Consider the following 27,708-nt stretch of genomic DNA (forward strand, 5'->3'; position numbering starts at 1 on the left):
CCGGTCACGCTGCTCCTTGGACCAGCACAGCGCCCCTTAGGGGTTGAGCACGGCATGTCCAATTCTTAAGTGGTTGCATTCAGCAAACCATGTTTTTAGTGAGTGCCCTCCTCTACAAAACACATGGAACACTGAGGTGGATAATCATTGTTCCCAAGTTGCTCACAGTCTGGGAAAGGTGTTGTAAGATAACACAGCATTTTTTTTCTTTCCTTTTTTTTTTTTTTTTTTTTTTTTTTTGAGACGGAGTCTCGCTTTGTCGTCCAGGCTGGAGTGCAGTGGCACGATCTCAGCTCACTGCAAGCTCCGCCTCCCAGGTTCACGCCATTCTCCTGCCTCAGCCTTCCGAGTAGCTGGGACTACAGGCGCCCACCACCACGCCAGACTAATTTATTGTATTTTTGGTGGAGACGGGGTTTCACCGTGTTAGCCAGGATGGTCTCGATCTTCTGACCTCGTGATCCGCCCGCCTCGGCCTCCCAAAGTGTTGGGATTACGGGCGTGAGCCACCGCGCCCGGCCCACAATTTGGAATTTTAACTTGTGGTTTGATCGTTGGGGACAGAGACGGGGCCCAGAGTAAATATCAAATTCTAGTCCCAGACCCACAGCATTCTAACAGTGTGACCTTGGTTAATTACTATGAGCCCCGGTTTCCTACCAGCCTGGTAGGTCATTGCAAAGACTCGACAGATGATTTAGATAAGAGCTCAGAAATTCTGTAAGAGTTCTCAACAACAGTGGTTTTCACTGATCCCAGGTAAGAGTTGTGAGGAGTAACAGTAGTGATGCTATTTTACAACAATGATGACAAAGCAAATGTTAACCCTGCCCATAGCTTCAACAGAAGATAACATAGCCTAACAAAGTCCCCAACAGTCCCAATCAGCCAGCGCTTCCCAACCCCTCCCCAATATAAAAGCCTCAGCTTGTAAGCGATCAGGGTCTCAGCCAGACTCCTGACTGGAACCCCTCGCAGGCTTATTCCTGTGAATAATCCTGTTTGGCCGTTAAGTTGCCTCCTGTCTCTCGCTCTCTTCCCTTATATCTTCCTAACAAGAGTGACTGAAGGAATTTTAAGTGTTCCAAAATTGAGAGCAAAGATCTTTTACTCTAGAGAAGGTGGTCGGAGAAGGGAGGAGGAGGAGATGAGATAAAATAGGATGACAGGCCGGACGTGATGGCTCATGCTTGTAATCCCAGCACTTTGGGAGGCCAACGCAGGCAGATCACTTGAGGTCAGGAGTTTGAAACCAGCCTGGCCAACATGGTGAAACCCTGTCTCTACTAAAAATACCAAAATTAGCCAGGCTTGGTGCTGCACGTCTGAAATCCCAGTTACTGGGGAGGCTGAGGCAGGAAGAATTGCTTGGACCTGGGAAGCAGAGGTTGCAGTGAGCTGAGATCGTGCCACTGCGCTCCAGCCTGGGCGACAGAGCGAGACCCTGTCCAAAAAAAAAAAAAAAAAAAGAATGGCAATGTCACTGAACTTCGTTAATTCAAAACTGAGCAGGAGCCTAGTTTGTACCAGGCACTGTGCTTTCAGCCAGGTAGATCAGAGGACCAGGAAACAGTGTCTCCAAAAGCAAACCAGAACAGATTCTTTCTTTACCTAATAGAGGAGTACAGAGCCATCAAGTTTTTCTCCCCTTTTATTTTTAAGATTAACATACACATAATAAAATACAAAAAGTGCAGGAATCTTACATGTACAACTTAATAATTTTTTACATATATTAATACCCCTGTAACTACCACCTAAATTAACAGCCCTATCGTTTTATTTTGGAAATGGAGTGATCTCAGCTCACTGCAACCTCCATCTCCGGGGTTCTTGACTGAGTTTTATTCTGTTGCCCAGGCTGGAGAAGTGGAGCAATCTCAGCTCACAACATCCACCTCCCAGATTCAAGAGATTCTCCTGCCTCAGCCTCCTGAGTAGCTAGGATTACAGGTACGTGCCACCATGCCTGGCTAATTTTTGTATTTTTAGTAGAGATGGGGTTTCACCAAGTTTGTCAGGCTGGTCTCGAACTCCTGACCTCAGGTAATCCACCCACCTTGGCCTCCCAAACTGCTGGGATTACAGGCGTGAGCCACCATGCCTGGCCAGCAAAAGTAATTTCTTTCTGAAGGAAGATAACATAATCCAAAACCTCAAATTATCTTTTTTTTTTTTTGACAGTCTCACTCTGTCACCAAGGCTGGAGTACAGTGGTGCGATCTGGGCTCACTGCAAATTCTGCCTCCCAAGTTCAAGGGATTCTCCTGCCTCAGCAGGAGTCCCAAGGAGCTGGGACTATAGGCGTGCACCACAGCGCCCAGATCATTTTTGTATTTCTAGTACAGACAGGGTTTTTCCATGTTGACCAGGCTGGTCTTGAACTCCTGGCCTCTAGTGATCTGCCAGCTTCTGCCCCCCTAAGTGCTGGGATTACAGGCGTGAGCCACTGTGCCCGGCCTTAGAGCTGAATAGATTTTAAAATAATTGTGATTGAGGCCAGGAGTTAGAGACCAGTCTGGGCAACAAAATATGATCTCTTATAGATAAAAAATTTAAAAACTGAATGGGTGTGGTGGCATGTGCCTGTAGTTCCAGGGAGGTAGGAATCAGCAGGACTTGTTTTCCCAACCCTAGTCATGACCCTGGCCAGGACCCTGCTGGCTGGAGCAGGATCTGATAGAAACAAGGTACAGTGGCCGGGCGCGGTGGCTCAAGCCTGTAATCCCAGCACTTTGGGAGGCCGAGGCGGGTGGATCACGAGGTCAGGAGATCGAGACTATCCTGGCTAACATGGTGAAACCCCGTCTCTACTAAAAATACAAAAAACTAGCCGGGCCGGGCGTGGTGGCGGGCGCCTGTAGTCTCAGCTACTTGGGAGGCTGAGGCGGGAGAATGGCGTGAACCCGGGAGGCGGAGCTTGCAGTGAGCCGAGATCACGCCACTGCACTCCAGCCTGGGAGACACAGCGAGACTCCGTCTCAAAAAAAAAAAAAAAAAAGAAACAAGGTACACTGAAGAAGCCCACCAAAATCAGCAGATGGTGACAAAAGTGACCTCTAGTTGCCCTCACTGCTCATAACATAAGAGACTCCCACCAGCGCCATGACAGTGTACAAATTCCATGGCAACACGCCATGGCAACGACTTGAAAGTTACTATATATGGTTTCATACACTTCCTGCCCCTTTTCTAGAAAGCTCTGAATAACCCACCCTTAATTTGCAAGTAATTAAAAGTGGTTATATACTTAAAAACACACACACACAGACACATGAAGTGGGTAGAAATACAGCTGCTAACAGGCCATATGCTGCTACTCTGGGCACACTGCGTGTGGGTTAACCTTGCTCTGCAAGGAGTAGCACCTTGCTATTGCTGCTGTACTCTGCTGCTTCGATGAAGTTGCAAATTGCTTTCTTTTACCACCATATTGCCCTTGATTCTTTCCTGGGAGAAGCCAAGATCCCTTCTGGGCTAAGCCCCAATTTTGAGACTTGCCAGCTCTGTATCACCAGCTACTTGGAAGGCTGGGGCAGGAGGATCACTTGAGCTCAGGAGTTTGAGGCTGCAGTGAGCCATCTTTGAGACTTTGCACTGCGCCCAGGCTACAGAGCAAGACTCTGTTTAAAAAAACAAACAAGCCGGGCGCGGTGGCTCACGCCTGTAATCCCAGCACTTTGGGAGGCCGAGGCGGGCGGATCACGAGGTCAGGGCGCCTGTAGTCCCAGCTACTCGGGAGGCTGAGGCAGGAGAATGGCGTGAACCCGGGAGGCGGAGCTTGCAGCGAGCCGAGATCGCGCCATTGCACTCCAGCCTGGGCGACTAAGCGAGACTCTGTCTCAAAAAAAAAAAAAAAAAAAAAAAAAAAAAAAAAAAAAAAAAAAAAACAAAAGGCTGAGTGCAGAGGCTCATGCTGTAATCCTAGCACTTTTGGAGGCCAAGGTGGGCAGATCACCTGAGGTCAGGAGTTCGAGACCAGCCTGGCCAACATGGTGAAACCCCGTCTCTAATGAAAAAAATACAAAATTAGCCAAGCATGGTGGTGCATGCCTGTAATCCCAGCTATCCGGGAGGCTGAGGCAGGAGAATCGCTTGAACCCAGAAGGCGGAGGTTGCAGTGAACTGAGATCGTGCCATTGCACTCCAGCCTGGGCAACAAGAGTAAAACTCCATCTCAAAAAAAAAAAAAAAAAAAATATATATATATATATATATATAGGCTGGGCACGGCGGCTCACGCCTGTAATCCCAAGACTTTGGGAGGCTGAGGCAGGCAGATCACAAAGTCAGGAGATTGAGAACATTTTGGTCAACATGGTGAAACCCTGTCTCTACTAAAAATACAAAAATTAGCTGGGCATGGTAGTATGCGCCTGTTAGCCTAGCTACTCTGGAGGCTGAGGCAAGAGAATCGCTTGAATTCTGGTGGCGGAGGTTGCAGTGAGCCGAGATCGCACCACTGCACTCCAGCCTGAGCGACAGAGCAAGACTCCATCTCAAAAAAGAAAAAAAAAAAAAAGCAAAGAAAATTAGAGATGGTATCAACATGGGAGAGGTAACTTGATAAATTAATACTGAGGAATTTATTTGGTAAAGGGGGATAATATCAATTTTGAAAGTTTAAGGAATTGACAGAAAAAATAAACATAAGAATAGGTCTTAATAATTAAAGAGTGGCCGGGCGCGGTGGCTCAAGCCTGTAATCCCAGCACTCTGGGAGGCCGAGGCGGGCGGATCACGAGGTCAGGAGATCGAGACCATCCTGGCTAACACGGTGAAACCCCGTCTCTACTAAAAAAAATACAAAAAACTAGCCGGGCGAGGTGGCGGGCGCCTGTAGTCCCAGCTATTCGGGAGGCTGAGGCAGGAGAATGGCGTAAACCCGGGAGGCGGAGCTTGCAGTGAGCTGAGATCCGGCCACTGCACTCCAGCCCGGGCGACAGAGCGAGACTCCGTCTCAAAAAAAAAAAAATAATAATAATTAAAGAGTAACCACCAGAATAATCTCAGCTGTCATGCTTGGCTAATTTTTAATTTTTATTTTTTGTAGAGATGGGGGTCTCACTATGTTGCCCAGACTGGTCTCGAGCACTTGGGCTCAAGTGATCCTCTCACCTCAGCCTCCCATCATGCTGGGATTATAGGCGTGAGCCACTACACCCAGCCATGTGAGAGTTTTAATTCCTCTACAGCCTCATCAACACTAGTTTTCTTTTTTCTTTTATTTTCTTTTATTTTCTTTCTTTCCTTCTTTTTTTTTTTTTTTTTTTTTGTTGAGACAGAGTTTCACTCTGTCGCCAGGCTGGAGTATGGTGGTGCGATCTTGGCTCACTGCAACCTCCACCTCCTGGGTTCAAGTGATTCCCCTGCCTCAGCCTCCCGAGTAGCTGGGATTACAGGCGTGTGCCACCACACCCGACTAAGTTTTGTATTTTTAATTGAGATGGGGGCTTCACCATGTTGCCCAGGCTGGTCTCGAACTCCTGACCTCAGGTAATCCGCCTGCCTCGGCCTCCCAAAGTGCTGGAATTACAGGCATGAGCCACTGCGCCCAGCCAATTTTTGTATTTTTAGTATGGACAGGGTTTCACCATGTTGGCCAGGCTAGTCTCAAACTCCTGGCCTCAAGTGATCCACCCACTTCAGCCTCCCAAAGTGCTGAGATTACAGATGTGAACCACTGCGCCTGGCCTACAGAGAGCAGGTTTATTAATCAAATGCTAACAGTTGGGATATGGCCAGACTCATGCCTTTAAAAGACTCTTTCAGCTTTTTGGGCTCAGTGAAGAGATTTTATAAGAAAAACTTGGTATGGGAAACATGGGAGTGGTACAGGAGGGTGTCTGTGTGTCTTGTTCTGATAGCTCTCTTGAGTAATTTCTTGTCTGGAAGCCCAGCTGGCATCATCTTGACTCCTACCTGGTGGTTTTGGATTAATTGTTCATGACTCCCCCGAAACAGGAGAAACAGTAGGATTCCGTAGCTGAGTCTTTATTACTGGCTTGTTTCAAAATTAGACCCTGTCCGAATAAGATGGCTCATACTTGTAATCCCAACACTGGGAGGCAGAGGCGGAAGGATTGCTTGAGCTCAGGAGTTTGAGACCAGCTTGGGAAGCATAGAGAAACCTTGTCTCTACTAAAAATTAAAATGGTGGCACACACCTGCGGTCCCAGCTACTTTGGAGGCTGAGGTGGGAGAATTGCTTGAGCCCAAGAAGTTGAGGCTGTAGTGATGATCACATTACTGGACTCTAGCCTGGGTGACAGAGTAAGACCTTGTCACTAAAAAAAATATATATATATATATATGTCAGGCATGGTGGCTCACGCCTGTAATTCCAGCACTTTGGGAGGCCGAGGCGGGCGGATCACCTAAGGTCAGGAGTTTGAGACCAGCCTGGCCAACATGGCAAAACCCTGTATCTACTAAAAATACAAAAAAATTAGCCAGGCGTGGTGGCAAGCACCTGTAATCCCAGATACTTGGGAGGCTGATGTAGGAGAATCGTTTGAACCTGGAAGGTGGTGGTTGCAGTGAGCCGAGATCGTGCCACTGCACTCCAGCCTGGGTAACAGAGCGAGATTCCACCTCAAAAAAAAAAAAAAAAAAAAAGTAGCCACTGGATTTTCTGAGCAAGCACATAATTAGAGAAGTGAGTGTTGTGCATGGGAGTGCCTGGTGGGGAGGGAAACAAACTGTTTGTTTGTTTGTTTGTTTTTTGAGACTGAGTCTCAGAGTCTCGCTCTGCCGCCCTGGCTGGAGTGCAGTGGTGCCATCTTGGCTCATTGCAACCTCTGCATCCCAGGTTCAAGCAATTCTCCTGCCTCAGCCTCCCATGTAGCTGAAACTACAGGCGTGTGTCACCACGCCCGGCTAATTTTTTTTATTTTTAGTAGAGACGAGGTTTCACCATGTTAGCTAGGATGGTCTTGATCTCCTGACCTTGTGATCTGCCCGCCTTGGACTCGCAAAGTGCTGGGATTACAGGCGTGAGCCACTGCGCCCGGCTCAAAGAGTTTTCTTTTCTTTTTTTGAGATGGAGTTTCGCTCTGTCTCCAGGCTGGAGTGCAGTAGCACTTGGCTCACTGCAGCCTCTGCCGCCCAGGTTTTTTTTTTTTTTTTTTTTGAGACTGAGTCTGGCTCTGTCGCCCAGGCTGGAGTACAGTGGCCGGATCTCAGCTCACTGCAAGCTCCGCCTCCCGGGTTTACGCCATTCTCCTGCCTCAGCCTCCGGAGTAGCTGGGACCACAGGCGCCCGCCACCTCGCCCGGCTAGTTTTTTGTATTTTTTAGTAGAGACGGGGTTTCACCGTGTTAGCCAGGATGGTCTCGATCTCCTGACCTTGTGATCCGCCCATCTCAGCCTCCCAAAGTGCTGGGATTACAGGCTTGAGCCACCGTGCCCGGCACCGCCCAGGTTTAAGCAATTCTCCTGCCTCAGCCTCCTGAGTAGCTGGGACTACAGGCACCCGCCACCATGCACAGCTAATTTATTGTATTTTTAGTAGAGACAAGGTTTCACCATGTTGGCCAGGATGGTCTCGATCTCTTGACCTTGTGATCTGCCTGCCTCGGCTTCCCAAAGTGTTGGGATTATAGGCGTGAGCCACCACGCCCGGCTCAAAGAGTTTTCAAGGATGTTTTAAGGCTATATTCTGAGATTAAGAAGGAAACGTTAAAAACAGTTTTGGTTTTTTTTTTGGAGTGGGGATCTCCTGACCTCGTGATCCGCCCGCCTTTGCCTCCCAAAGTGCTGGGATTACAGGCGTGAGCCACTGCACCCGGCCTAAAAACAGTTTTATAAAACTGGATTTTATTATACTAGGAAAAAGATTAAAAATAAAATTTAAAAATGTTTCAAAATGCATTTTGATGCTATGCTTATAGGTTACACTTTTAGTGTCATATTTATGAAATCATTATTATGTTAAACCATTCTTGCATTGCTATCCACAAATACCTGAGACCAAGTAATTTATAAAGAAATGAGGTTTGTGGCCTGGCATGCTGGCTCATGCCTGTAATCTCAGCACTTTGGGAGGCCGAGGTGGGCAGATCACAAGATCAGGAGCTCGAGATCAACGTGGCCAACATGGTGAAACACTGTCTCTAATAAAAATACAAAAATTAGCCGAGTGTGGTAGGGTGCGCCTGTAATCCTGATTACGCGGGAGGCCGAGGCAGGAGAATCGCTTGAACCTGGGAGGCGGAGGCTACAGTGAGCTGAGATCGCGCCAGTGCGCTCCAGCCTGGGAAACAGAGCAAAACTCCATCTCAAAAAAAAAAAAAAAAAAAAAAAGAGGTTTAATTGGCTCACGGTTCTGCAGGCCTCACAGGAAGCGTGGTGCTGGCATCTGCTCTACCTCTGATGAAGCCTTAGGGAGCCTTCAATCATGGCAAAAGGGAAAGTGGGAATAGGCTCGTCACATGGCAAAAACAGGAGTAAGCAAGTGGTGAGAGGTTGGGATGGGGAGGCTTGCCACACACTTTTAAACAACCAGAATCTTGTGTGAACTCAAAGCAAGAGTTCACACATCACAAGTGGATGGTGCTAAGCCATGCACGAGGGATTCACTGCAATGACCCAAATACCTCCTACCAGGTACCACCTCTAATGTTGGAGACTAGTTTTCAACATGAGATTTGGAAGGGACATATTTCCAAACCCATATCAATTGCCAAATCCAAATTCCCATATAGTTTCTTCTAAGAGTTTTATAGTTTTAGCTCTTAAGATTAAAAATAATCTTGTCTTATTTCTGATCTTAGAGGGAAAGTTTTCAATATTTTACTATTGAGTATGCTGTTAGCTGTGGGGGTTTCTGTTTTGTGAGACAGAGTCTCACTTTGTCACCAGGCTGGAGTATGGTGGCACAATTTGGACTCACTGCAACCTCAGCCTCCCGGGTTCAAGCAACTCTTTTTTTTTTTTTTTTTTTTTTTTTTGAGACGGAGTCTCGCTCTGTCACCCAGGCTGGAGTGCAGTGGCCAGATCTCAGCTCACTGCAAGCTCCGCCTCCCGGGTTCCCGCCATTCTCCTGCCTCAGCCTCCCGAGTAGCTGGGACCACAGGCGCCGCCACCTCGCCCGGCTAATTTTTTGTGTTTTTAGTAGAGACGGGGTTTCGCCGTGTTAGCCAGGATGGTCTCAATCTCCTGACCTAGTGATCCGCCCGTCTCGGCCTCCCAAAGTGCTGGGATTACAGGCTTGAGCCACCGCGCCCGGCCTAGCAACTCTCTTGCCTCAACCTTTTGAGTAGCTGGGATTACAGGCGCGTACCACCATGCCCGGCTAATTTTTTTTTTTTTTTGGAGATGGAGTCTCACTCTGTCGCCCAGGCTGGAGTGCAGTGGTGTGATCTTGGCTCACTGCAAGCTCTGCCTCCTGGGTTCATGCCGTTATCCTCCCTTAGCCTCCCGAGTAGCTGGGACTACAGGCACCCTTTTGAGAGCTCAAAAAAAAATAAATAAATAAATAAAAATAAAAAAATAAATAGCCTTGGTGACAGAGTAAGACCCTGTTTCAAAAGAAATGAATTTTTTATTTCTTTCTATGTTTTAATTAATTAATTATTTATTTTTGAGATGGAGTCTCGTTCTGTCACCCAGGCTGGAGTGCAGTGGCCGGATCTCGGCTCACTGCAAGCTCTGCCTCCCAGGTTCATGCCATTCTCCTGCCTCAGCCTCCCAAGCAGCTGGGACTACAGGCGCCCGCCACCTCACCAGGTTAATTTTTTGTATTTTTTAGTAGAGATGGGGTTTCACTGTGTTAGCCAGGATGGGCTCGATCTCCTGACCTCATGATCCACCCATCTTGGCCTCCCAAAGTGCTGGGATTACAGGCTTGAGCCACCGCGCCCAGCCCCCGCCTTTTTTTTTTGAGACAGAGTTTCGCTCTTGTCGCCCAGGCAGGCTGGTCTCGAACTCTTGACCACAGGTGATCAGCCCTCCTCGGCCTCCCAAACTGTTGGGATTACAGGCGTGAGCCACTGTGCTGGGCCTTTTTTTTTTTTTTTTAAGAGTCAGGGTCTCTGCCTCCCAGGCTGCAGTGCAGTGGTACGATCACAGTTTACTGCAGCTTTGAGCTCCTAGTCTCAAGTGATCCTCCTGCCTCAGCCTCCTGAGTAGCTAGGACTACTATTTTTTGTAGAGATGAGGTCTAGCTATGTTGTCCAGGCTGTTCTCAAACTCCTGTCCTCAAGTGATCCTCCCACTCCTGCCTCCCCAAATGCTGGTATTACAGCCATGAATCACTGCACTTAGCCCCGCCTTTTTTTTTAAGAGCACTTTTAGGTTCACAGCAAACTTGAGGGGAAAATACAGAGTTCCTGTATATTCCCTTCCTCCATACACTCACAGCTTCCCCCGTGATAAACATTTCACACCAGAGGTCTACAGGTGTTATATCTGAGGAACCTACATTGACACATCATATTTGCCCCAAGTCTACAGTTTCAGTTGTCTTGGTATTGCACATTCCATAGGTTTTGACAAATGTATATGTACCCACCATTATGGTGTCATACAGAACTTTGGGAGATAATAAATTGTAAGTTCAGTGATTGTAACAAATGTACCACTCTGGGGGAGATCCAATATGTGGGGACAGGAGTTATATGGCAACTCTGTACTTCCTGCTCAATTCTGCTTTCTGCTGTGAATCTGAAACTGTCTAAATGTCATCCAAAAAAAACAAAACAAAACAAAACTTCCACATTCAAAACTTATGTGACTTGTTCAACTTTTAGAGAAGAAAAAAGACAACCTTCATGGTTATTGTTATTTTTTTTGAGATGAGTCTGTCACCCAGGCTGAAGTACAGTGGCACGATCTCGGTTCACTGCAACCTCAGCCTCCCGAGTTCATTTGATTCTCCTGCCTCAGCCTCCCGAGCAGCTGGGACTACAGGCGGGTGCCACCACGCCCGGCTGACTTTTTGTATTTTTAGTAGAGACGGAGTTTTACCGTTTTAGCCAGGATGGTCTCGATCTCCTGACCTCGTGATCCGCCTGCCTTGGCCTCCCAAAATGCTGGGATTACAGGCGTGAGCTACCACACCTGGCTGGGCCTTCATGGTTATTAAATGTAAATACAACGGGGCTAGGCTCAGTGGCTCATGCCTGTAATCCCAGCACTTTGGGAGGCCAAGGTAAGCAGATCACTTGAGCCCAGGAGTTCAAGACCAGCCTGGGCAACATGGTGAAACCCCATCTCCACCAGAAAATACAGAAATTAGCCAGGTAGTCTCTGCTACAGGGTTGAGTGGGAGGATTGCTTGAGCCTGGGAGGTCGCGGGTGCAGTGAGCCAAGACGGCACCATTGCACTCCAGTCTGGGTGACAGAACACCCTGTATACTGTATACAACTGCTTAGATATGTACATGATTAGGCCGGGCGCGGTGGCTCAAGCCTGTAATCCCAGCACTTTGGGAGGCCGAGGCGGGTGGATCACGAGGTCAGGAGATCGAGACTATCCTGGCTAACACGGTGAAACCCCGTCTCTACTAAAAATACAAAAAACTAGCCGGGCGTGGTGGCGGGCGCCTGTAGTCTCAGCTACTTGGGAGGCTGAGGCGGGAGAATGGCGTGAACCCGGGAGGCGGAGCTTGCAGTGAGCCGATATCACGCCACTGCACTCCAGCCTGGGAGACACAGCGAGACTCCGTCTCAAAAAAAAAAAAAAAAAAAAAAGATATGTACATGATTAAAGACAAAAGGGATCCTTCCTTGGTAATAGAAAATTTGGGTTAGGAATGCTCCATCCCAAACTGATGAACAACTGAAACTGTGCTACAAATGGTGAATCTCTACCAACACATTCCCTTGGCTAAGTAGGAAGAACAAGGGTGAATGGGTCCGAATTAAGCTCAAATCTAGCTGAAGCACTCAACATTGATTCATTCCTTGGACCAATTACTTACTAAATCTCTATGAACTGGTATCTTGTTTGTACCATGAGGTTGCTATTTTAAAAATTAATGTTACCAGCTGGGCCTAGTGGCTCACATCTGTAATCCCAGCACTTTGGGAGCCCAAGGCAGGTGGATCGCTTGAGGTCAGTTCGAGACCAGCTTGTCCAACATGGCAAAATCCCGTCTCTACTAAAATACAAAAAAAATTAGCTGGGCATGGTGGCGGGTGCCAGTAATCCCAGCTACTCGGGAGGCTGAGGCAGTAGAATCACTTGAATCCGGGAGGTGGAGGTTGCAGTGAGCCTGGATTGCACTATTACACTCCAGCCTGGGCAACAGAGTAGGACTCAGTCTCAAAAAAAAAAAAAAAAAAGTTACCTAAAAATACCTGGGATATAGGAGTCCAAATAATGTTAGCAGTAAAATAAAACCAGTATTTTGTTCCCATGAAAAAAATACATATACAAATCTCAACTAAGTCCAAAGTGTTAATAACATTTTGATAATTATTCAAACATTTTTGAGGTTTTCACTGTCACACATGCTGGAGTGCAGTGACACGATCATAGCTCACTGAAGCCTCAAAGTCCTGGGCCCAAGGGACCCACCCTGCAGCCTCAGTCTCCGAAGTAGCTTGGTCTACAGGCACACATCCCCACACTCAGATTTTTTTTTTTTTTTTGAGACAGGGTCTCGCTGTTGCCCAGGCTGGTCTGGCCTCAAGCGATCCTCCCATCTTGGCCTCCCAAAATGTTAAGATGACAGGTATGAGCCACCATGCCTGGCCCAAAGTTTCTATTTAAAAATTTTTTTTTTTTTTTTTTTTTTTTTGGACGGAGTCTCGCTCTGTCCCAGGCTGGAAATGGCCGGTCACTGCAAGCTCCGCCTCCCGGGACGCCATTCTCCTGCCTCAGCCTCCCACCTGGGCCTACAGGGCCCGCCACTGCGCCCGGCTAGTTTTTTTTGTATTTTTTAGTAGAGACGGGGTTTCACCGTGTTAGCCAGGATGGTCTCGATTCCTGACCTCGTGATCCGCCCGTTCGGCCTAAAAAGTGCTGGGATTACAGGCTTGAGCCACCGCGCCCGGCCAAATTTTTCTATTTTTAAAAACTCACGGCACAAAAACTGTAGAAAAGAATATTTTATTGAAATAGTTTCTCAATTAACAATGGAGCAAAGTACAACTTGACTCAAACCTGTCCAACCAGCATCAACTGCTACTGAAATAATTCAAACATACAGAAGAGGTGGGGGTGGGGTGAGGGGTGGGACCCTTAGGCCCCATCTCTGCCAATGTGGCAAAAAAAAAAAAAAAAAAAAAAAAAGGAAAAGACAAAATGACTGACACAGCCAGGTTCATTCTTGCCATGGACCTGGGGTGGCAGCCCTAGCTTCTGCTACAGACGGAATACTGGAGACGGGCTCCCTAGGCATAGGCATGGTGGGTCAGGGGTCCCCATCCTAGCAGAGCGATGCACAGAGGAAGGCCAGCCCTGACCCTCCTCCTTCATCCACAGGCCTGCCTCGGAGAGAGGGAGGTGGCATCTCTACATTCACGCCATGGTCTCTCCTTTCCCCAGGACCTTGGGATAGGGGCTCACAGTAGAAAGCACATTTGGTCAGCCCAGGGGTCAGGGGGTGAGGGAAAGGCTCTGTCTGGGAGGAGCAGAACAGCAGAAGAGAGGAGGAGGCAGGGAGTTACAGGAACCTGGGGTACCAGGCTGCTGGAAAGATGCAGATTATAACAGAGCTTGCAGGATGTGGGCACCCCATGCCAACCTCTCTACGTGGCTTTCCTCTTTGGAGAGGTGGTGGACTCCCTTCTTCACTGTGTCCCTCCCTCCTCTGGCCACTAGGGGTCGGAAATACGAGTGAGAATCCTTCCAGATTTACTTCCACCAATCCAGAGGTACAGGTTTTTAGGCAAGGGGCAGAGAACTGCCCAATTTGCAGCAGGAAGCCAAGGAAACCCAGGGGGAAAGAAGCTGGATGGGAACGGGGGAGGGAGGCTCAGGGAAAGAGAAGCCCGCAGAGGGAGGAAAGAGTACAGATAGGCACTCGGAAACCAAACCTGGTAACCGAGGCTCTGAAGACACTGGCCTGAAAGAATGCTGATCGCATGGTGGGAGAGGAAGGGAGGGAAGGAAGGATCACCAGAGAAGAGTGGAAACTCCCCAGCAACCCCAGATACCCTTCCCATCACCAGGACCCATCAACCACTGGCAGCCATTCTCTCCCTACCCACAGGCAAATTAAGACATAACAGTGATTTTTCCCAAATTTAGGGCCTATATGGGTAGGGAACAGGGAGTGGGGCTGGGGAAGAGAACAGGTTCCATTTTTAACCACAGAGGTACTGCAGAAGGAACCAGTGAGCTGTCTCTCCCTTCCCCTTCTCCACACCTCCAATCACGGGTGAGAAAGGAACTCCAGCCGAGGGCAGGACCTACCCCTCCCCCCACCCTTGATGTTTAATAAATAGAAGTAGTGGGGGAAGGGGGTGGAGATGAATGGGAAAAACAGAGGTGGGCGTTATAGTTCGTCGTTCTTCAAAGGCCGCTTCTGTCCTGTCAATTGTTCTTTCTGTTCAGGTTCTGTTGGGAGTTTGGGGGAGCAAAGGAATCACGGCAGGTGAAACAGAGGAACCAACCCCAGTTCTTTGCAGAGGATTTCCTGAGACCCCACCAGGCTTCCCACTGTAGCCCCAGCTCCACCCTCACCTGCTCCAGGACCTCCTAACTCCAAAGGCTCAGTGTCTCCTGGCTCCGATCCTGCTTTGGAAAGGAACAGGTTAGTCTCCTCAAAAGGGAAGAAGAGGCTAAGGGAAGGCTGGGCCAGTTTTTCCATGAAGAGCCACCTAGTAAATATTTTAGGATACATGAACCACATTTGGTCTCTTTGCCTACTCTTTTTTTTTTTTTTTTTTGAGACGGAGTCTCTGTTGCCCAGGCTGGAGTGCAGAGTGCAGTGGCGCCATCTCAGTTTACTGCAATCTCCGCCTCCCAGGTTCAAGGGATTCTCCTGCCTCAGCCTCCTGAGTAGCTGGGATTAAAGGTGTGCGCCACCACGCCTGACTCATTTTTTTGGCATTTTTTAGTAGAGATGGGGTTTCACCATGTTGGCCAGGATGGTCTCGAACTCCTGACCTCAGGTGATCCACCCGCCTCAGCCTCTCAAAGAGCTGGGATTACAGGTGTGAGCCACCGCGCCCAGCCTTTTTTTTTTTTTTAAACAACCCTTTAAAAACGCAAAGGCCATTCAAGCTCATGGGCTGTCTAGAAACAGGCTGTGCCTGCCAGTTTGCCTAGCCCTGGGCTAATGCAACATCCACGTGCTCAACCATGGTTGCTCCAACTCACCAGTCTCTACTTTCTCCGGTTCTGAAATGGGCTCTGCATCTTCAGTCTGGCCTGGAAGGAAACCAGGGGTAAGACACAGCCTCAGGAGGGAAAGGAGGCCATCTCTCTGTCCAGCAGAACATGCAGCCAGGTACCCTGCCCTCACCTGCTGGAAGGATGACCTTCTCCCCCTGGTCACTGGCACTGGCATTGAGGGGTGGCTCTGCCCGGGTCCCATTCTTGTCTTTGGGCCGGGGCCGGGGCTTGGTAAACTTGGCCTTATTGAGCAGATACTGCACCTCTCGGTCCAGGGCCATCATCTTGGCCTCAATGTCTTTTGAGAGCAACACGGGCTTCTCTGTGGCGGGCAGCTTGGCCTGCTCGGCCAGAGTTGCATTCTTCCAGGCCTGTGGGTGAGACCAGGAGAGGCTCCGAGCTAGCCATGGAGAGAGCAGACATCTCTGTCCCAGATGGAATCACACCCTCAACCAGCCTCTTCCCTCAGACTGCAAATCACTGCCACCCCTGGCCTCAGTCCCATGAGGCTAACAGACTCCTCAGAAGGGTATTATAAAGGTTCTCCACAACGAAGTCCCAACCTGCATGTTTCTGGCTTACATCCTACTACTCTGGAGTGACTGCAACTGAACAAACCCCTTGAAAATTCCTTTTTTATTTTTATTTTTTGAGACGGAGTCTCGCTCTGTTGCCAGGCTGGAGTGCAGTGGCACGATCTCAACTCACTGCAACTTCCGCCTCCTGGGTTCAAACAATTCTCCTGCCTCAGTCTCCCGAGTAGCTAGGACTACAGGCACGCCCTACCACGCCCAGCTAATTTCTGTATTTTTTTTTTTTTTTTTTGAGACGGAGTCTCGCTCTGTCGCCCAGGCTGGAGTGCAGTGGCCAGATCTCAGCTCACTGCAAGCTCCGCCTCCTGGGTTCCCGCCATTCTCCTGCCTCAGCCTCCCGAGTAGCTGGGACCACAGGCGCCGCCACCTCGCCCGGCTAATTTTTTGTGTTTTTAGTAGAGACGGGGTTTCGCCGTGTTAGCCAGTATGGTCTCGATCTCCTGACCTTGTGATCCGCCCGTCTCGGCCTCCCAAAGTGCTGGGATTACAGGCTTGAGCCACCGCGCCCGTCCTAATTTCTGTATTTTTAGTAGAGATGGGGTTTCACCATGTTGACCAGGATGGTCTCGATCTCTTGACCTCATGATTCACCTGCCTCAGCCTCCCAAAGTGCTGGGATTACAGGCATGAGCCACTGTGCTCGGCTGAATACTCCTTTCTTGACTCTCCACTTCTGAGCTGTGGCTCAAGAGTCCCCACACATCCAAAACAGTTTCTACTTCACATGCCACATCAGTCTCACCTAGCCAAATCCTGGACCATGTTCTGACCTAGGTCAAATCCCAGACCCTCAAAGCAGCTTTTTCTATCCTCATGGCATGGGCATTTTGCTCCTCCAGTCTGATGACTCTTATGGCCATGGCTCTTGCTTGGGACTAATCAGATGTGGGCTCAAATACAAACATCTTTTGTCTTCAGATTAGATGCTAAGCCAGGAGGCAGGGGTTGCTGTGGCTTCCTCTCTCCGCCTCTCCCACAGTACCTAGGATGGCAGCTAAGTATCTGGTTAAGTATTTATGAAGTGATTACCCAGGTCTCATTGATGACTTTCTCTAATGTTGTCATCTCCACCTCAGTGAAGATCTGGTCCATCTCTGGGATGAGCCTGGCCCCCCTGGAAGGCAGAAAGGAGACCATTAACTTCAGAGGGAGAGGGGTCTGGGGTGTGGGGAGTGGGAAGCTGGGAGGAATGAGAACCAGTGGTCTGGCAGGACTGCATACAGGGTTCAGGGGCTGCTTACTTGAGGAACATGCTGGAATGGTTGAGGAGATTATCGAGGGCAGACAGCCGTTCGGGCCACTTCTTGCGCTCCTCTACCCGAAAAAACAGCCCTTGGCACAGCTTCCTCAGCTCAGCCAGCTTCTCCTTCAACATCTGATGGATGTGGGATTGGGCAGAGGGGTGGAGGGACGACAGCAGAGCCTGGAGTCAGCCCCCTGTCTTTCTTTATGGGCTCAAGCCCCGGCTCTTCTCTCTCTCTCTGACCCTGGGAGAGGAAGGAGAGCTCCCATTCCACCTGCCATGTCCTGAGAGGCCCCTCACCACTGTGGTGGCTCCAACACCCTCATCCTCCAGCCAGGTGGATGCGGCGCTGAGCTTCCCAGAGATCTCCTCACGCTGCTCCTCTGTGGACACTTCCTGGTACTCGGGCTGGTACAGCTTGTCCTGGGTGGGGGACATGCAAACACATGCACCCGCAAGCCCAGGGGCAATGCCCGCAGAGCCAGGCATAAGCCCGCAGGGGCTGCTGCCTCCTGCCCACTGACCTGGGTCTCAAAGATGAACGCTTCCAAGCTGTTGGCAGCTTTTTCCCGTTCCTGCTTCTCCAGGTCTCGGAGTGTCAAGTCCTGAAGTCTACGGGACGAAGGAGGGGTAGGGATGAGGGAGAGAGCGAGTGAGAACTTGAGACTCTGGGTCAGACAGCCCTCCCTCCCAGGGCGCCATCCCACACCCTGCCCACCCTGCTCACACATGTACACACCATCTGTCCTCACTTACTTCTGCACCGACTGAGCCAGCTTATCCTCTGGCAAGTCAGGCAGGTCCAGAACGACCAGCTCCACCCCAATCTCCTCAACCATTCGCTGCTTCCTGGCAGGCTTCTGTTTCTTCTCTCCCTCTGGGGCTGGAGCGATGCCCTCAGGCCCTGCCTCTGCCTTCTCACTTGGCTTCTGGGTGGGAAGAGTCAGGGGTGTCAGGAAAAGCCTCTGCCCTCCTACATTCTCCATGGGGTCAGATACAAGGCAGTTGCCCGCTCCCTTAGTCTCTGGATCCACACTGGCCTTCCTCCGCCACAGCTCACCTGGGCCTCAGACTTGTCCCCATTTTCTTTTTCTGTGGCCTTTTCTCCCTCGGGGGCTGCATCTCCCTTAGGTTCAGGGGGCAGGGGCTGAGAGCCATCCTCCACCGGGGCCTCAGCTTCCTCCTTGAGCTCCACCTGCTCCCCAGGCTCATCCTTGCTCCCCTCTGCAGGGCTCTCCTCTTCCTCCTGGGAAATACCACAGGCGCCCCACGGAATGATCAGGAGCAGAGCCTCCAGGCAGGCCTGGCTGAGCACCGCTGACCCCATGGGGTTCCATACAGGTGACCGCTCTATGCAAATGGTCAATGGCCTGCTTGGACTGTGACAATTTAGCTGGACAAAGGAAGAGAATCTGGAACAAGGGGAATGGGCCTTGGGAGCACCGGTCAAGAAACAGTTGAGAGCCCAGAAGATCCTGGGGAGTGAATGGTTAACATAACAGGGGCAGGTGTGGCCTACCCTCACCCCCTTCCTCTGCTGCTACCACCTGCATCCCCCACTGTCCTCCATGCTCCCCTGGCTCCATCCTGAACTCACCTGGACAGTATCAGTACCGTTCTCCTTGGCATCTGGTGTGGTACCGCCTCCAAACAGGCTGGAAATGGTGTTGCCAAGTTCTAGGGGGAGGAAAACCCAAAGACTCAAAAGGAGACCACAGCACTGACTCCACCTTCTAACCCAAGGGCCATGCCCTGTCCACCACCCGAACGCTCACACATTCTCTCCCGTACACACATGCATGCCCATCTTACTGGTGAGAGTAGATTCCTCTTCTGGGCTGTCCTCCACTAGTGTCTCAAATACAGACTCCACCTGAAAACAGGTTCAAAATCAAGAAACACACAGGCTAATCCACCTGTTCTCCACAAACATCCTGCCAAAGTGGGTGTCTGCTTATGCACACTCCATGCTGTTGCAGGCCTAGTCTCTCAGCTGCCTTTTCTAAGGACTTGGGAGTTGGTTGCCCATCTCTTGATTAGGAGGCCTCCACGAATAGGGTCCCAGCTCCTCTTTCCCCAAAGAGCCCCCTACTTCTCCACTCAGTAATTGTATGAGCCATTAAATCCATATTCCAAGATTTGTTCTTCAAAAACGGATTCCTGCCTGAGTACAGTGGCTTATACTTGTAATCTCAACAGTTTGGGAGGCCAAGGCGGGTGGATCACTTGAGGTCAGGGTTTTGAGACCAGACTGGCCAACATGGTGAAACCCCATCTCTACTCCAAATAACAAAAATTAGCCAGGCGTGGTGGCGGGCGCCTGTAATCCCAGCTACTCAGGAGGCTGAGACAGGAGAATCGCTTGAACCCGGGAGGCAGAGGTTGCAAGACTGCGCCACTGTACTCCAGCCTAGACAAGCAGACTCTGTCTCAAAAAAAAGTAATAATAATAATAAGTGGATTCCTGAGGCCAGGCACAGTGGCTCCCACCTGTAATCCCTGTACTTTGGGAGGTTGAGGCAGGAGGATCGTTTGATCCCAGGAGTTAGAGACCAGTCTGGGCAACATAGTGAGACCCTGTCTCTATAAAAAGAACAAAAAAATTTAGCAGGATGTGGTGGCACATGCATGTCATCTCACCTACTCAGGAGACTGAGATGGATCATTTAAGCCCAGGTGTTCAAGGCTGGAATGAGCTATGACTATGCTACTATATTCCGGCCTAAGTGACAGAGCCAAGACCCCATCTCAAAAAAAAAAAAAGAGTAGATTCTTCAAACTATTCAACAGTTCCAAGAAATTTACAATGCCTATAAGCACTTATAGGCTATAAGGAGGTCTGCACCAGATCACCGCTTAGCTGTTTAGAGCCAACATTTTTCTGATTCCTAAACTTCTGGTTACCATATCCTAATGCCATGTGGAACCCACTTTGGAAATGGCTGGCAGGGCCTGAGCCCCTGCCCTGCACCCAGGGTCTCCTTTAGCTCTCACCCTATCTAGACTGAGCACGCCACTCTCATCCAGGTTGAAGTGAGCCTTGATGCCCTTGGACTCGTAGTCAGGATACTTCTTGAAGCTGTCACCCACCCCTTTTAGCTTCACTGTGGTCAGATTCTGGGAGCCAAATACCCTGGTTGGGGAGGAAAGAGGAGTTCAGGGGGACCCATTCCAGCCCATCTCCCCCTCTAGACAACATGGCCTCCTGGCATGAGGTGTCAGGGGCACTCCCCAAGGGCACACTCAGGAGGATGGATGCATTCTCCAGAGAAGTTGCTCATAGCTGCCCTGTTTCAGCCCTGCAGGCCCACATCCTCCCTCACCCCCAGTCCTCATTGTCCGGCAGCCATGCCTCCCTGTCCCTGGAGCTCCCATCCTGCACCCCCGCCCCTCACCGAAGATCTTCAGGCCCCAGGAAGCCCAGGTCACCGTAGTTGATGTGGAAGTTGAAATCATGGCTGTAGCGGTTAAAGGTGATGACTTTGCGTTGAGGGTAGGGCCCCATCCGAGAGAAAAGTACCCGTTTATTGTGCTTTAGGCTGTGAACCCCAGGCTCCTCCTCCACCTCCCTCGTGAACTCCACCTACACAGCAGGCAGACAGAGGCATACTGTTGCACACTAGAGAACCCAAGTAGGTTCTGGGGTAAGGATGGGGGTAGGGTGGGGAATACCTCTTAGCAGAAAGACAAAGGGATGAGACAGAGCAGACAGAAGGGGAAACCCCACTTGGGAGAGGTAAAGGGAGCTTGTCACCTGCTCAGTCAGGCTCACTCACCAGGATGGGGTAGACCACTGCATCTCGGACGACAAATGGCTTCACTTTAAAGGCTTTGCTGAGTGCAGCTGCCTGGTACACTGCCCCCATGGCAGCTGCTTCATCTGCATTGATGTTCTTCCCCAGCTCCTCCCTGGGAAAATCCCAAGCCTCAGCACAGCCTACCCTGGAGCATGCAACTGGGACTTCCCCCCTCAGCCCTCCAGCTGCTCAGCCCAAAGCTGTGCCCCAGGCAGAACTCAGCCCAGCGCTCTAGCCCCTAAACTCACTTGCCCACGGCCTTCAGCAACACCTCCTGAACTTTGGGGACCCGAGTGGCCCCGCCCACCAGGATCACCTGCTCAATCTCATCCTGCAGTGGGTAAGAATGAGAGGTGGAACAGCAGACACTTAGTGCTCTTCCTCAGCACTGACTCGTCCCTTGACATCCCATGGGTTTCCTATGCCCTTTCCTACAGGGCATTCCCACCTTCCCCTACTCGCTCACCAGACTCATTTCGGCACTCTGGAGGGCCTGCTGTACAGGCCCAGGCACCCGCTCAAACAAGTCTGCACACAACTCCTCAAATTCCACACGAGTCACTTTTGCCTTGAAGTCCACATCATCCATCAGGCCTTCAATCTGGGGAAGGATGGGGACTGTCAGGGAGTTCTTGCCCAGGTCCCACTCTCTTGGTGAGTAGGACAGAAACAAAAAGAATAGGTCTTTGGGGAGGATGGTAGAGGGAGGAGCATGGGCCATGCCAGGAACGAGCAGTCTAGTTCAGTGGCAGGGTCCCCCACCCTCTACGTGGGACAAATATAGCCTCAACCAGCCACTTGTGGGCACCTGTGCCATGTGGTCAGCATTGGCACTGAGGACGGTTTTGAGCCGATTAGCCTCACGCAACAGCTTGGCCATGGCGCGTGGGTTCTCCCGCACATCCTTTGCTCTCTGACCCTTGCGCTGCTCATTGAAAAGCCCAGCCAGGTGTTCTCGAAGCCGGAGCTCCATCTCCAGGCCCCCCAGGGTGCGGTCAAATCTGTTGAGAAAAGGGAGCAGGGAAAAAAGTGAAGAAAACATGGGGTCCCCACATCTGCATAGGAGCCTGACTCTCATCCCCACATGGCAACTTTCCTTCATCTCAGGGGACCTTGTTCATCTCCAGTGCCCCATGTGTGGACACACACTCTGCCCTCAACGCTCTACAGCACAGCTGACACCTCACAGTGACCCTTCTTCCACTCATTCATTCGACAGTGTTTACTGAGCATTACTTAGTACTTCTCTCTGGGAATACAAATGTGGCAGCGGGGAGAGAGACAGGGTCCCTGGTATGGAAAAGTTGAATAGTCGCATAAATGTGAAATTATCACTACGTCACATGTTGTAAAGGTCAGGGGACAATGCCTGAAGAACATGCAGGGGGAGATTCAAGCTACTGAGGGAGGCCCAAGAACATGTCCCCTAAAGTGATGCTTGAGGCTGGGTGCGGTGGCTCACGCTTGTAATCCCAGCACTTTGGGAGGCCGAGGCGGGCAGATCACGAGGTCAGGAGATCAAGACCATCCTGGCTAACACGATGAAACCCCGTCTCTACTAAAAAAAAAAAATGCAAAAAATTAGCCGGGCGAGGTGGCGGGTGCCTGTAGTCCCAGCTACTTGGGAGGCTGAGGCAGGAGAATGGCATGAACCCGGAAGGCGGAGCTTGCAGTGAGCCGAGATCTCGCCACTGCACTCCAGCCTAGCCGACTAAGCAAGACTCCGTCTCAAAAAAAAAAAAAAAAAAAAGTGATGCTTGAACTGAAACCTGAAGGATGAGTTCAGTGCAAGCATCCCTTGAACTGAAAAGTTCAGAGTTCACTAGCTGGAGGGGAAAGAACATTCTAGACAGAGGCAATAATGTTCATAAAGAACTTGAAGTGGGAGAGTACATGGCAAGTTCCAGAGGAAGGCAAGCATCTGGGGCTCAAAGAGCGAGAGGGCTCAGGGCTCAGACAGGCTGCAGAAGGCAGGGTTGAGACAGGCGCAGGGAAAGTTTTGGAGCCAATGACAGGTTTTTAAAGAAACAGGTTAGGCCGGGCGCGGTGGCTCAAGCCTGTAATCCCAGCACTTTGGGAGGCCAAGATGGGCGGATCACGAGGTCAGGAGATCGAGACCATCCTGGCGAACACAGTGAAACCCCGTCTCTACTAAAAAATACAAAAAACTAGCCGGGCGAGATGGCGGGCGCCTGTAGTCCCAGCTACTCGGGAGACTGAGGCAGGAGAATGGCGTAAACCCCGGAGGCGGAGCTTGCAGTGAGCTGAGATCCGGCCACTGCACTCCAGCCCGGGCGACAGAGCGAGACTCCGTCTCAAAAAAAAAAAAAAAAAAAAAAAAAAAAAAGAAACAGGTTAATGATCAGGTTGGATTTTAAGAAGAACCCTCTAATACGAAGAAAGAAGTAAAAGGAGACATCACCAGAAACAGGGAGATGTTTTTAATTCTGCAAATAAAAGCTGATGGTAACTTGGACTGGGTGGTAATGGTGAAGTCAGAAAAAGATGGCTTCAAGAAATGAGACAACAGGGCACATGTTCTCAGGATCTCCTGAAGGCTATGTCACAGGTCATAAAAATAAAAAAAATTAAAAAACATGACAACAAGAGTGGTAAATTATTTAACTGGAAATGACAAGAGAACAAAAACATGATTGAATCTGACACCCTACATATGGCCTGCAGCTCCATGGATTTCCTTAGAATACGTTTCGAAAGTTCATGTCTTCCAATTTTCCCAAACTGTCCTCCCCTGCACCCCAGCTTCCCCTTACTCTTTGTGAGTGGTCCCCTACAATGACTGATGGCTCAATCGGGAGAGCATTCCTGCAGCATGCAGGACAGCAAAGCAGTGTTTCTTCTCCAAGAAGAAACCCCTGACTTGAGGGTCTTCACAAGAAGCCCTCCCTGCCAAGTACCCACTTACCCTACTCCCCGGATCTGCAGCTGTGGCTGCATCCCAGCTTCCTTAGTCTTCACCATCTGGTAGGTCACAATGGTGCATACAGTGCTGCCCGAGCCCATGTCATAGAACATGATATTCTGTAGAGATATGAAGGCAACTGTCACAGGAACCTTTTCAAACTCCAGGGTGCCTGCCTGCCCACCCGCCTGCTTCCAAGGGGCTGTCTGACTCTTAACATAAAGCTAAACAGCTCCAAGAGGGACTGGGAGGAGGCTATTGGTACATTTTGCCAAGGGCCAGCCCATGCAAACAAGATGCAAAAGGGACCAAGTGGCCTCCGTCCTTAGATTCAGTCACCCTGCATGTCTGGTCAGGCCCCCCGGCTCACCTGGGCAGTGGTGTTGATATCTTTCCGGCGGAAGACACCATAGCTGAGGGCAGTGGCAGTGTTGTCATTGATGAGCTGCAGCACTTTGAGGCCAGCCATGCGAGCAGCTTGCAGCACAGCTCGGCGCTCGGCCTGGTTGAAGAAGACTGGCACGGTGATCACTGCATCCTTGATGGGCTGCTCTACAGATGACAATAGAAAAGAGTCCCACCGGCTCCACACCTTAGATGAGGGCTTCTAATCTCATCACTAATGACATTTTGGACGAAGTAATTATTTGTTGTGGGTGCTGTCCTGTGCACTATAGGACGTTTAGCAGCATCCCTGGCCTCTACCCACTAGATACCAGTTGCACCCCTTAGAAGCGACAACCAAAACGTATCTTCATATGTTGCTAAATGTTCCCTGGGAGGCAAAGTTGCCGCTGTTTGAGAACCACTGCCCTAGATCCTGGGGAGCCTGGCCATGAAGGGCCCCACCTTGACTACTCACCTGCAAAATCTTCAGCTAGAGAACGAGAGTAATTGAGAACCATGCCCAACACTTCCTCAGGTGAGAACTGCAGCTGCCTGAGGGGAGGGAAGGTAGTTGGAGCCAAGGAAAGTCAGGCATTAAGGCGGCACAATCAGGAACACACACCAATGAGGAGCCCAGCAGAGTTGCTGAGACCACCTTCCCCAACAGAACACTCACGGGCTGATCTGAAAGTGCACAGTCTGCCTCTGTGGGTCGAAAGTCAGCTCATGCTCCGGGAAGCGGGCCTGGTAAAGAGCTACGTGGGGGTTATCTGCCTGCTTCCCCAGGAGGTGCTGGAAGTAACGCAGCGTAGCCTTTGGATTCTTAATGGCCTGAGGGGTGAAGAAGGAGCAGAGTATTAGGCTCCCAAGTCCACCATTACCTACCTCTTACATCACAGAGACTGATAAGGAAACAGACTCCAGGGGCTGCCATCTCCTCTCCTCTGCCCACCACTCTGGTGGGAACTGCTAGCTCTGGGAAGGGGGACTGCTAGCTCACCATGCTTGCTGCACTGTCTCCAAAGAATCTTTCATTTTCTTTCAGGGTCACAATCACTGGGGTTTTCCTCCGAGATTCCCTGAGGAAAAGAGACTTTGGGCCCAGGTGCCTGCAGCAGAAGGACTCAGAAGCCTCGACACTCACACACATTTAACCACTCAGACGCCGAAGTCTGCTGTGGGCACTATGATGAACACATTCACACTTGCAGCCCAGACTCCCTCGTTCCCCACCCTTAACACAGGAGCCACCCTCACTTATTCAAGACAATTTCCATGGGCACTCCAGGTTTGACGATGGCCACCTTCATGGACTCACTGCCCAGGTCCACAGACATCACTGCCAGCGTATCTGAAGGGAAAAGAGGTTTGTCAGTTAGCTCTCCCTTCCCCCACCTTCCTGAGACCCCCCCTCTAATCAAAGCATACCACTTTCCATAGGTAAACGAAGATGGCAAAAGACAAAAAGGTCTGGACCTAACAACTCAAGAGACTTCTGACCAAGAGCCCCAAGCCCGCTTCCCATCACGCATCCTTCAGTCATCATTTATCCATTTGCTCCCTCTACTTGGATACATACCACTCAGTGCCAACAGGTCTGCCAAGAGCACAGCCACCAAGGCCCAGAAGACTCGCCTCCTCGGCCTCTGCCTCCTAACTTTGACTGTCATTGTGCCCCTGGGGGAGGCGAAGAAAGAAAACACTTCAAACTGGATGCCCGGAGTGAAGGAGACAGAACCACATCCCAGAACGGAGAAGCTGTAAGATTCATACCTACTCCATTCTTACCCAGGGCAAAGCAGCCTACTTCTCCCCCTCTCCCTCCTGATGGGTACTAACCACTCTCTAATCATTCCAGCAGCGCCCACACAAAGGCCCAAGTGAAAGAGCATGGGTCCTCAGCTATGCCACATCCCTAAACAGAGAAGCTAACAGGACAAGACGAAGGAGACCCGAGCCTTTCATCCACCACACAGGCAGTGAGTGCCGCACCGCAGCACTGTGCCTGTTGTCAGACACCTGGGGTGCGGCCAGGGATCCCCGCCCAGGGCACAACCACCTCCCCACACCTGGCGGGGAAAGCCAGGCTGGGCCTGGACGAGAAGAGAAAGGTAATGACGTTGGGGGTGACTAGGATGGAGGAAAGGCCTGTCTCCTCCTCGGCATCCCTGCGGGTTGTCCCGCCCCCTCCCTTTCCCACCTCACTCCCCGGCCCCGCTGTGCCCACAGACGCAGTGCCAGGGGCGGTAAGGTTCCCCGCCCGGCAGGTATCCGGTACCCGGTGTTCACCTAAGCCTCACCTGACGAAGGCGGCGGCTCCCACTCCCGGAAACGGATCCCGCCCGTCCCAGCGCGTGGGGACAGACCGGGGGGCCGAGCTGCGAGCAGCCCGGTGCGAGGCCGAGTGCCCGGCGTCCGCGCGGCCCTCCCTTGCGCTTCCGACCCGCCCCCGGAGCTCGCACGCTGTCTCCCCTAGGAGGGGTGGCTGGCCCGCACCTCCATCCACCCCCGCTACCTCTTGCCTCCGCTCCTGCGGCCCCAGCTCTGGGACAGACGCGACACGAACGTACCCACGAGGCCGGCAGCACCCCCGACCCGCGCCCTTCACAACTCCCCTCGGTTTGCAAACTGTTACATTAGCCACCAACCTCTTGGCGGCGTCTCGCGCACCAGCCGGCCCCGGACGCGGCGCGCGCTCATTGGCGCCTCGGCCGCCCGGCCCTGCGCCGCGCGCCCGGCCCCGCCCCTGCCGCCCCGGCGCGCGTATCCATTGGACCACGTCCCAGGCCCCGCCCCCCCCCTTTGCCTGCCTTGTCCTAGGGGCGGCGGAGGGGACCAGCCACCGGTTGGACAAAAACCGCCGGCGTCGGCTCGGGATTGGACCACGTCACGGGGCCACCGCGCTCCACTCCTTCCTCCCCACCGCCGGCCCCGGGTCGACGGCGGGACCTTTTCCGGCGCTGGATGCTTCGCTGCCGGGGTTCGGGAGTGACCCGCGCCTGGAGCCCGTGGGGCGCACTGCAGTCCCGCACTCGGGGCTTTTCTTCTGGTCACCTGGAGAGCCCGGCCGAGGAATGGGATGACAGGCGTCCCGTCCGCAGCCCTGCGGAGGAGGCGCTTGCCTGCCGGTTGGTATTGAGGTGCTCTAGGCTTTAGATAGACGTTGGAGAATGGCTGTGCCTCCAACTGAGTCCGCCGCAACCCCCTCTGTTTTACTGAGGAAACTGAAGCCACAGAAAAAGATGTTTGTTGATGAGTCAGAGATAACCGATGCATTCGTCGCAGAATTTGGCCTAGATTTCTTAGGTTAAGCCCCACTCATTTGTATAAGAATATTCCAAACTTTTGCTACACGCAAAAGACACTCTTATTTGTGAGGCTATAGTTGGTTGAGCATGTGTGCACCTTCTCCTATTTCTATTCTATTAAATCTTGTGAATATTTCTCTACTCTTTAGCTGTTTCTGCCATAGAATG

The 27,708-nt window shown here is 51.1% G+C and overlaps 2 protein-coding genes across 7 annotated transcripts in view; both read right to left on the reverse strand.

The window, feature by feature from the left end:
- The window catches only part of RPS25 (ribosomal protein S25), a 34,546-nt gene extending 15,858 nt beyond the window's left edge, over positions 1–18,688 (reverse strand). The window contains exon 1 of the mRNA XM_050758468.1: positions 18,679–18,688. The gene's annotated coding sequence lies outside the window, so the exon portion shown is untranslated. The remainder of the gene's footprint in view (positions 1–18,678) is intronic.
- On the reverse strand, positions 13,042–26,968 carry HYOU1 (hypoxia up-regulated 1). 6 transcript variants are annotated; one of them, XM_050758394.1, is made up of 26 exons: positions 26,881–26,968; positions 25,812–25,909; positions 25,490–25,583; positions 25,233–25,311; positions 24,909–25,063; positions 24,708–24,784; positions 24,216–24,397; positions 23,849–23,964; positions 21,731–21,923; positions 21,389–21,523; positions 21,171–21,253; positions 20,902–21,034; positions 20,521–20,708; positions 20,120–20,258; positions 18,938–18,998; positions 18,723–18,802; positions 18,186–18,371; positions 17,882–18,054; positions 17,650–17,737; positions 17,426–17,548; positions 17,124–17,257; positions 16,912–16,996; positions 15,420–15,660; positions 15,275–15,325; positions 14,636–14,689; positions 13,042–14,509 (listed from the first exon to the last, which is right to left on the reverse strand). In XM_050758394.1, the coding sequence occupies exons 2-26, from the start codon at positions 25,900–25,902 to the stop codon at positions 14,448–14,450; spliced, it is 3,003 nt and encodes a 1,000-aa protein (XP_050614351.1). In that variant the 5' UTR covers positions 25,903–25,909; positions 26,881–26,968; the 3' UTR covers positions 13,042–14,447. The 6 variants fall into 6 exon arrangements, with proteins under 6 accessions (XP_050614351.1, XP_050614357.1, XP_050614356.1 ...); XM_050758400.1 differs by having other exon boundaries at positions 14,636–14,686; positions 26,881–26,943; XM_050758399.1 differs by having other exon boundaries at positions 14,636–14,686; positions 26,748–26,933.
- Positions 26,969–27,708: the final 740 nt, after the last annotated feature.

This window comes from Macaca thibetana, chromosome 14, assembly GCF_024542745.1.
Source record: "Macaca thibetana thibetana isolate TM-01 chromosome 14, ASM2454274v1, whole genome shotgun sequence".
Lineage (NCBI taxonomy): Eukaryota > Metazoa > Chordata > Mammalia > Primates > Cercopithecidae > Macaca > Macaca thibetana.

Coding starts and splice junctions, on each gene's coding strand:
- HYOU1 (XM_050758394.1), bottom strand. CDS start 25,902: ATGACAGTCAAAGTTAGGAGGCAGAGGCCGAGGAGGCGAGTCTTCTGG. Junction 17,258..17,425: donor GTGTTGGAGCCACCACAGTG/GTGAGGGGCCTC, acceptor CACATCCATCAG/ATGTTGAAGGAGAAGCTGGC. Junction 15,326..15,419: donor GAAGGTCATCCTTCCAGCAG/GTGAGGGCAGGG, acceptor GTTTCCTTCCAG/GCCAGACTGAAGATGCAGAG.